Raw genomic sequence first — 10,265 nt, forward strand, 5'->3', positions numbered from 1 at the left:
TTATTTTTTTTATTTAATTTAATTAATTATATGTGTTTATGAGTCAACCATGATTGACTCTTGCACGGAGCTACAGTGATGTCCTGCTCTCAAAAAAACTGGTGCTTTGATGACACCAAACGGTTTTCAGGTGTCACAAAGGGCCAAGAACTTGGTCGAAACCTAGACTCCGGCTTGGAGAGTGGATCGCGTTCGTCGGTTACCGCGGCTTCTTCCATTTTAAAAAATCCCAATATGTCTGTGGGATTCGTGGAAAGTGGGTAAGTTTATTTTAGTTTATCGAAATCCGTTCCCAGTTATTATAAAGAATTTCCGAAAATATGTTCGTACATTCTAAGTTCCTGAGTGACGATCACATCAGGGAAGACTTGTAGCATTGTCTAGCAGAGACAAAAAAGGAAACACATAACCTACACATCAGAGAGAATGTATTGACAACAAATTGAGAAAATAATTTTGAATTAGTTTGAGCACATGGATGGACATATCAATTTGAGCGGATGAATTAAAGTAGAATGGTGAAAGAGATATATAGAATCAACTTGGAATGCAACATTGGGAGAGAACGGCCACTTATTACGTTCTCAGAGTAAATCCAGAATGTACTTAAAAAGGACGGAGTGCATGTGAAAAAATTATGAATGTAAGTGAAGCAAGAGGTATGTCGGCATAGTGCAAAATGGCGTTCTACGTCTGCCTACCAGAATGAGACTTCAAAGGCTTGAGTAATATGTACATAAGTAGGTATGTATTTTTGTGCAGGTCGGACTCATTGGAGTATTTAGAGCTTTTCATAACCGTGGGATCCATCGAAATGTCACTATACGCAAGGGATGTGCAGTCCACAACGAGCCCTAAACCGCGGCTTAATAAGTTTCCTGACGACGGCGATGAGAGTGACAGCAGTGCACACGTAAGTTTTTCTGTTGTTCTTCAAGTGTCACAGTCTTGATCAGAACTTAGGCACAGCGTGGCCAGATTTGTACTATAAAACTCGTTCAACATAACTATACATTTTAATTTTGAATTGGACAGATTTGTTAATTTATCGTTATCGTGATTCATTACACTGCATGAGTAGAGTGTACAAATTGCATGAGTACCTACATCAAAATCATGAGAATTAGAACTATGTATACAATAAGGCGGAGCATAGTGGTTCAAAATGCCTTCTTGTAACGCCATTATAATCTATGTATCACATAAAGATAATTGTGCATTGTGTATTAAGGGCGGTATATAAGGAATTACGAATGAGACTCTATTAGACCTCCTTCGGAGTCGAGGTTTGTAATTCCCCTACTGCCCGTGAAACATACAATGTTTTTCATCACACTTGCACGTAACAACTATGATTGCATGCATGCTATCTTGACTATAATGCCCCAAATGTAACCCTCGGGCCTTTTTGTCTTCTCATTACAGCCATGGTCGTGCAATGAGAAAAAAAAGGCTAGCCTGCATGCAATTGTGTTATTTACGTGCAAGTGTGATGAAAATGAATTTGAATATAATTTAACAATCGCGAGACTGGAATTTTAGAAATCCTACGTCATTGCTATTTACAGCCAAATTAGAACGCGTGTTAATAAACATTGCAAAATTACGTTTTTCGACTTCAAGATTATTTTAAAGCTTACTTCGCACGTTTCACAGAAAGAATCCATCTATACTAGACCGAAACAAGTCGACTCGAGCAGAAGTCTTTCGGAAACAGTTAGAAAGACTGGTCAAGGCCAATCTGCTTTAAATGTTAATGTAAGTCCTGCATAGAATTTCTCTGTAGACCTTTATTGTTCGTGTGAGCAGCGAGATGTCAGCGTTGTTGTAATAACGTAATTTGAAGATGTTGAATAACGTACAGAAGACTTAGAATCTTAGATATTTCGTGTGCAATAGAATTTTTCTCCACATCCTCATCATTTTGCATATTATCTGTAGCGACTTCTTCAGAACAGGTTTAGAAAACGTCATATATTGATTCTATCGTTTTATCTTTTTTCAACAAAAATAATCCAACCCCGTTACCTCTGGTCGCCGTACATTCGGCAGCCGAATATTCGGCGCTTCGACCTTGAGCGTGGACGAATATTCGGTATTCGGCCAAATCACTATTGTGGCATCTCTAGTGCTCTAGATGGCTTCATAAGCCTTTTAGTCGGTTCGCAGGCTGTAAAAATACCGTATTGTGCTTATTTCTTTATTAATTTATTATGACAGTGATAGTATACGAACCTGTTTGGGGCATTGTCAAGACCAAATTTAAAGTTGAAAGATTCAAATTTTTGTCAAATTGTTATTTTATTAATATTTTATTTATTGTGCATTTCTTGACATACTGTGCCCACTTATTGGGCCTAATTGTAAATCCAGCCCTGGACATTGCAATTAGCTACATTTGAGAGAGTGTCATATTACAAAAAAAATATATACATAATCTGAAAAATTTAATATGAAACTAAAACAAAATTAAATTATTTATATCAATACAGTTGTGAAGTTTAATGTCCAATATATTTTATTACATAGACTAGATCGCGTAGTAGTAGGTATGTATCACAGACATATATCTAGATAGACGCCACAAGTGTACGTACTTCGCGTGCCCAACGTACACTTACTTTGGGCACGCGAAGTACGTACGTAGAGGATAAGAGAGAGCGCGTTACTGAATTACTGAACTATTGTTCGATTGCTCCGCGATTTCATTGTGTTTAAAAATAGTAAATCTCAAATTTTACATATTAATTTTGTGCCATCTAAAAGTATAAAAAATTTCCAACAAAAGTCCACATTCCATTTCTTTATATCATATCGCAATCTTAACAAGTGAAATCAGTTTAAATATTGTTTGCCAACGGCAATAAACAGCAGATCGCGGAAACCGGTAAGCAAGGACGGGTGAATGGCTGCAAACGACCGTATATTGACGTCACTAACCAGCTTTCTTTGAATGCAACTATAGCAAAATTTTCGCTAAAAGCGTAAAGGCAGACTTGGAGTGTTGGGGAGTGTACCGAACATGCAAGTCGTGAACCGCGGTTCAAACCCCAGTACAACTGAACCATTTCTATTTCTTCTTTTATTTTTGTTTTTTTGGATTTGTTGTTACTATTATATTATTAACATACCTTTTTTTCTTTTTTCTAATTATTCTTCTTTCTGAGAACACTGAATAAACATAGAAAAGAAAAAGAAAGAATATTAAAAATGAGGTCGTGTCTAGCTTGCCTGACACATATATAACGATTGGTGATTTAATTGAATGCGCTAGATGCCGAGGAAAATATCACTACGAATGTATTGGCATAAACAAGGCTAAACTTGAGTGCGAAATGAAAGAATTACAACCCCAGTGGACATGTCCTGAGTGCGCTATCATAATAAAACGCCCAAAACGCGATGACACCCCAGTAAAAATCCAGCGTTCGGCGTTTGAAGACACAATGACATCTGTTGACGAGCTAGTACACGAAGACCAGAGCATTCTAGGCGATAACATAGACTCAAAACATAGCAAAAATCTGAATAACTGCGTTATGACAAATTTTGTACTTAGGTACAAATAAGTAAATTACTAAACGAAAACTCTAACTGCGCTTAGATCTTCTGTCCAAAAATATGTAGAGATTTATATAAACAAAATTAATTCGGAGATATTACACCATACCAATGCTTTAGAAACGTAGCAAAATCACCAAAAAAATGAAATCTTTGATACTGAAAATGCACAGCTAAAAAATCAACTGATAGATGTCTATCAAAAATTATCCTCTATAAGCTATCCAAATCCGAATTATGATTACGATATTTCTAAAAAAATTGTATTGTACGGACTTGAAGAATACCACCGCGAAACAGAAGAGGAACTACAAGCTCGAATTATAGTTTATAGAATAGTTTCTAAAATATACTAAATGTGAATTTAATCGGTTACATCAAAGATTTAATAAGAATTGGAAGGCAAAGAATTCGGAGGCCTATCATTATAGAACTCATCAATAAAAATATGGCGAAATATGCGCGGTTTTTCAAAGACACCGGGTTATCAATTTCCAAGGTACTAGACGAGGCATCCCTCCAAGAGAGAAAAAAATTACAAACAATTTGTCAAGAGCAAAGACGAAACGGAAAGTATGCGATAATACGTAATAACAGACTGTATGCAGATGGGAAGGGGTGTCTCGAACAATCGTCATTAAATCAAACCGCTCCACAATCCTACCGCGTGGCAACGCGCTAATGAAACGGAAACAAACAACGCCAGATGCAAATAGGCTGAATACCTCAACAATAATACCTACAACAATCAAACATGATACAACCTCAAACCACGAAAACTACGATTTCGCCGCGTCTTACAACCGACGTTACCGCAAAGGCGGAGTGGAGCTTGAAGAACTGACTGTAGAATGTCATAGAATGTTGCGCCATAGAAATACCCAATCCAAATATTGTATTAATAAATATTTATAGGACAGACCGTGACATAGATATATATATATATTTATTACATATATATATAATATATATATGACATATATATATATTTTCATGTGATGGATAAAATAATAGAAAAGGTAAAAAGATTTAATCCCAATACATATATGTATGATAATTACAGGAGATTTTAATATTGATGTAAATGCGAAAAAATGCAAAATATACAATAAATAAATCATGCAACACTCCACTGGAGTGCAATTTACAACAGATAATAAACGAGCGTAACGCACAACACGTCCACATGTATAAATTTATTATTTACTAATAATAAATGCTGCAGTGTCTCGGTGCTCGAAAACGGCATCTCTGAACATAAAAGTGTAAAAAGCATAAAAGCATAAAAGTGTAGTATAAATTCTTGACGATGGAAATAAAACCTAAAAAACAAACGTATTACACAAATGTTACAAGATATTCAAATGAAAACATGCAACTATTTAAATCTGAACTAGCATAACTAGTATAACTATAAATAAATAAATATATGTATAAATAGTAATAAAAATATATGTTAATCAATTATGTTCAAATCTAAATTGTATCTTAATTTTAATTCTAATTTTAATTTTAAGTGTAATTTGAAATTTTGAAAAAATGAATGTAACTACTAAAATAGTCATAAGGTTATAAATCTGTACCACCCATCCATTGACTTACAAATAAATGGACAAACCACGAAAAAAAATGTCCCAAGTCAACCTATTTAAACGTAGTGACATGTGAAGGAATATGAAAAAGCTAAAACGTTGAATTTAAATTGTAATGTCATCGAAGTACTGTCTAATTTTGCTTGGTTCGCTGTCAGTCGAACAAGCGAAGACTAAAGCGTGAATGACGCTCTGTATACGATTTTAACGCCCTATAAGTTCGGACACTTTTTAGCGCGGTCCCGATGTCCATATAATTGTAAGTCAATGCATCCGTCAATGTGAAATGCAAAATAAATTAATAAATAAATTCACTTAGTTGCCGCTCGACCGTTATCGTAGATAAACACCAGTCGAAAACGCGGATAATGCATTATTGTGCCAATATAAACTGCAAAAGCGCCATAACTGTGGCTAAAAGCTAACGGGGACGTTTCCTACCACCGGCAAGGGATTTTGTAATCATAAGATGCATCATTTATTTTAAAAACAATTGTTTTGGTTTTGTACGAATTTCGAGAAAACATATATGCAACCAAGTGTATGCCTCGTGATTTGTAATACATTGCGGCTTTTACTTTGTGCGATATAATTGTGATCCTTTGTTAATGCCATGAATATCGAACGAACTGTTATAACCCAACCTAATATGGGTATTTTGCAAAGGTTGATATTTATATTAAAGCTGTACTTTTCCATAATGCAATGTGCAAGTTTTCATATTTCGCGTAAGCCTCAAATCAAGTTAGTTAGACATTGGCACTCGTAAAGAGCGGTACATCGCTCCGGGAATCGGGAAGTCAGTTAGTTATATTGAGTGTAATTTTCTGCAATAAATCGGGTGTTGGGAAGTTAGTTCTTTTTTTTTAAAAAAGACAAATCGAAACGGCCGCCTAACAGAACGCACTTTTGTACGTGAGGCGCACTATACGTTTCCGGAATGAATTAAAGAAAAAATACTAGAAATGGTCAGAAATGAATTTATTGTTTCTCAAAATATTCTCCGTTAGCGTTAATGCATTTTTCATACGATCGAACCAATTTTGAAAATATTTATGCCACTCCTTCGTGACAATCTCTGAAACATATTTTTCATGCTCTTTGACAGCCTCTTCAAGTGTTCAAAATCGTTGCCCCCTAACCGGTTCTTAATTTTTTGAAATAAATAAAAGTCACAAGGTGTGTCAGGTCGGGACTGTACGCGGGATGGCTCATAAGGTCAACGTTGTTCACCTTCAAAAATTCATTTGTCTGTCTGGCCGCGTGAGAACTGGCATTATCGTGGTGCAAGATGATATGGCGTTTCCGCTCATTTTTACAGACTTTGTCAATAAGTTCCGGGAAACAAATGGTCGTGTACCAAACACTATTCACGGTACAACGATTCTCCAAAACAACAGTAGCCACGTCTCCAGTTTTATTAAAAAAACGCCACTTTGGTTGGTTTCGGCTCATCTCGAAAGACCCATACGCTCGATTGCTCCTTTGTTTTGGGATCGTAACAATAAATCCATGTTTCGTCACCTGTTACTATGTCCCACATCAAATTTGACGCCCCTTCGTTGAATCCGGTAATCATGGCATTGTACCTAGTGACGCGGTCCGTTTTTTGAGCCTCAGTGAAATTGTGTAGGATCCACCGAGAACACAGCTTTTTCACACCTAAATATGTGTGTAGTATTGATTGTATTTGACTCACACCTATGCCAAAAGATGCCCGAATCTCATGGTATGTCACATGCATGTCTGTTTTGATCATACGGAGCACAGCATCGATGTTTTTGTTGTTCACAGCAGTGGACGGGCGACCTACACGAAATTTGTCACTGAGATTCACACGACTGCGTTTGAATTCTGCAAACCAGCTATAAATATGTCGTCTTGCATGGTGCTTTATCGCCAAAAGCAGTTTGAAGCCAAGGAAAGCCCCGCTGAGCTGTTAAATTACACTTAAAGTCGTAGACAATCATACTACGAAAATCTTCACGAGTTAAAGCCATGGTGATGTAGACAACCAATTTCTAAAATGACGCCACAATGTAGAAACAAGTGGCAGTCAGATGAAACAAACTATATTCTACAGCCAAAGAGTTCCATTTTCAAATACGTTGTAATTGGTACTTGGTGTAACGGGCTGGTATCCGCAACTCGACTTCAAGGCGCCTATTTTGCCTATTTTTATGTTGTAATTACTTTTTAAATATTATTTATGTAAGTGGCCAGTTCCGGAAACTTATAGTGCGTCCTATGGTTAATGCATACAGTTTTGTGGTACGGCCGCTTCTACATTTCTTTGGCCAAATTTAACATTTACTGATGTTAGGCGACACTGTTCTCGATTCTAATCGATTTTGAAAACAAAGGGACAAAAATTATTATGACCTTAGCAATATTATAAAAATATTCTATAACTCTTTTGTTATAACGTTTAGTAACGTTACGTTCTTTTTTTCAGTTTTGTAGTATCTGTTATCAGTAGTATCTGTAATTTCGATAATTTTTGCAGCACGTTGCCTCGAATGTCCGAATATAGTGAACAAATAATTACATATATCACCGGATATGTAGTACAAGTATACAAAAAATATATAATGCAAAGAATTAACAGTGCGCTGCCTTTACAAAAACCTGGAGTTGGTCGTACGTATGAGTTGGTTGCTTTCGAGAACGAAGGTGGTAGCAGAGTTACAAATTCGAGAAATAAACAAATCACAAAAATTTAACACGAGGCCGTCATTAAGTAAACCTCTTCTGATTAATAAGATTTTACCATATTTTGTCAGCAGTAACGTATTCATTTCTCTTGCCATTTATCGATTTGATCATCAATTACCAACAGAAAACCATCTAGTAAAATTAATTAAGGCAGTCGTAAGTTCATAATATATTGGCGTGCGTTTTCATTATTTAAGTTAATCGATAAGATCTTCTATTACAAAAAGATGTTATATAATAAGCTCATTTTATTTTAAGGACAATAAGTTTAATATTTGAAGTCGTTTAAAAATTTAAGTCTTAATTTTTTTTAAAGTAATCAACATATTTTAAAAACAAGTAAAATAAAGGGCTTGACTATGTTATTCTAGTATTTTTCTACTATATTAATATTACGACTACTTGTAATCAACAAATACTTGAACAATAATTATTCTATTTAGAATCGATTAATTGAATGAAATACGCGTAAACACGCATATTCAGTTCAATCAATCGATTTATAGCGAGCGGAAGGAGATTTCCATCACTAAATACTTCTTATTACGTCTAGTGGGTACAAAAAATGTAGCACGCTTGGTTTTCATACAAATTGCTGTACTTGCAGCGTCTATCTAGATATATGTCTGTGGTATGTATCATTGATAATTTAAATTTATATATTTATCATTGGAAAATTCTTTAGGATAAAATATAGAATAATAATATTACAAAATTAGCAAGTATTTTAATGTAACAATGAAATGTTTATATTTAATTCACAGATGTATTTGTTGACATTCGAGTATAAATAAAATATGTAACTATTTTTAGCAGATTTCTTCTTTATCATGCTATTGTTTCACTTGTCGGTAAATATCGACTTGTTAAGTTGCATAACCTATATCAGATGTTCTTCCACATTCGCATAAATTCGACTTTTGAGTAATTTCATTGCCAATACAGGCATACTAAGGAACGCCATATTCACCGTTGCTATAATTCATTTGTTACAGCAATTCGCAACCCTTGGCACAAAACGAACGGCGGGCACCGCGTCTCTACTCAACGTTACTTTCAATCAACCGAATCTATATTATTGGAGGAAAAGATCCGTAAAGAATATACAGGTAGGGTATTACTTTGCAGTGCAGCGGACAGCGGTGGTAGTTTTATCGGAGAATGATTGCTTCTCAATTGAGACCGCAAGGCCACACTCCCTGTGGTGCCGTATACGTGTTGTGAATTTCTAGTTTGTTATGCCAGAATGGCGGACTATGATCTAAGAGGAGATTATATTATTACCTTCTTCTTAAATGAGATACAGTAGATATAAAAGGATGAATTGACAGCGATGAATCTTAGGATCATATTCCAGACCTCTACTCAATTCGCAAGTCGCAAGTCAGGACTTGAGTATGATTTCCAGTGCTTGAAATCATACTCAAGTCTGCTCAAATCCTGACTTGAGCATTGAGTATAGTTCTGGAATACGACCCTTAGACTGCTAACAGATTTATTGCATGGCAGCATTGTTGTCACTTTAACGTTTGATAAATTGAACTCATGATATCATGATTTCGTTTAACTAGAGTAAACGATTCTTTTATGGGGAACTGTATACGTTTTTACAATAAAATTCCGCAGCACATATTAAGATTATCATTTCTTAAGTTTAAAATGTACATTAAAAGTATTTTAATTAAAAAGTCATATTACAGAATTGTAGACTACGTGTTAAATGAAGATCTATGGTAAGAAAACATGAGTCTACATTCCACACAAATATGATTCAAAGCGTTAGTCTATAGCATTTATTTAAGTTTGTTTGAAAGAGCAATCCCTAGTTTCTAGCTCGTTCTTCTTAGGGAAGGCTGCACAGTGAACGAGCAGTAGCATAAAAAATGACGTTTTCACGTGTAAAAATGTGCCTGTGGAATAAATGATTATTTGACCTTAACTTTGACTCTGATATTGTTATTTGAACTAAGGTGCAACCCTTAAAGTGTTTTCTTATTTGCTGAAATTTCAACTGTTGAAAATTAACTGTACAATTTTGTTGGACATGCAATACTTTCGTGACCATCCTTTGTGAATAATCCTAATAAATGATAGAAATTAACAATAAAACATTTAACTTATTTGCACATAATAGTTCCTTTCTATCGATTTGACAGATTTCGCTTTTCAACCTCGGGGTGGGCCTCGGCAGTGGATTCACAAGAAGCGATTGGAAGGCGGTACTGGTGTCGACGGCACGCGGTGTGTCCGACCCCATGACAGAAATCCCCCCTGCACTTTTCACTCTGAAAATCATGACCACCGCTGGTAAAACTAGACTTCCTACCTGTTCATAAATATGTAAACATCTTCACCTCCTTAAAACATAAATCTTTCTTTAATTTGCGCTCGGACAAA

General features: G+C 35.4%; 1 protein-coding gene across 6 annotated transcripts in view; it reads left to right on the forward strand.

Annotated features, from left to right (window-relative positions):
- The window catches only part of LOC113239151, a 103,548-nt gene that overhangs the window by 51,194 nt on the left and 42,089 nt on the right, over window positions 1–10,265 (forward strand). For all 6 annotated transcript variants that reach the window (XM_026476019.1, XM_026476023.1, XM_026476018.1 and 3 more), the window contains exons 40-43: window positions 131–260; window positions 763–913; window positions 8,864–8,977; window positions 10,025–10,175. In XM_026476019.1, coding sequence (XP_026331804.1) covers window positions 131–260; window positions 763–913; window positions 8,864–8,977; window positions 10,025–10,175 — 546 coding nt within the window. The remainder of the gene's footprint in view (window positions 1–130; window positions 261–762; window positions 914–8,863; window positions 8,978–10,024; window positions 10,176–10,265) is intronic.

Source organism: Hyposmocoma kahamanoa, unplaced genomic scaffold (assembly GCF_003589595.1).
Source record: "Hyposmocoma kahamanoa isolate Upper Pololo Valley unplaced genomic scaffold, ASM358959v1 99702, whole genome shotgun sequence".
NCBI lineage: Eukaryota > Metazoa > Arthropoda > Insecta > Lepidoptera > Cosmopterigidae > Hyposmocoma > Hyposmocoma kahamanoa.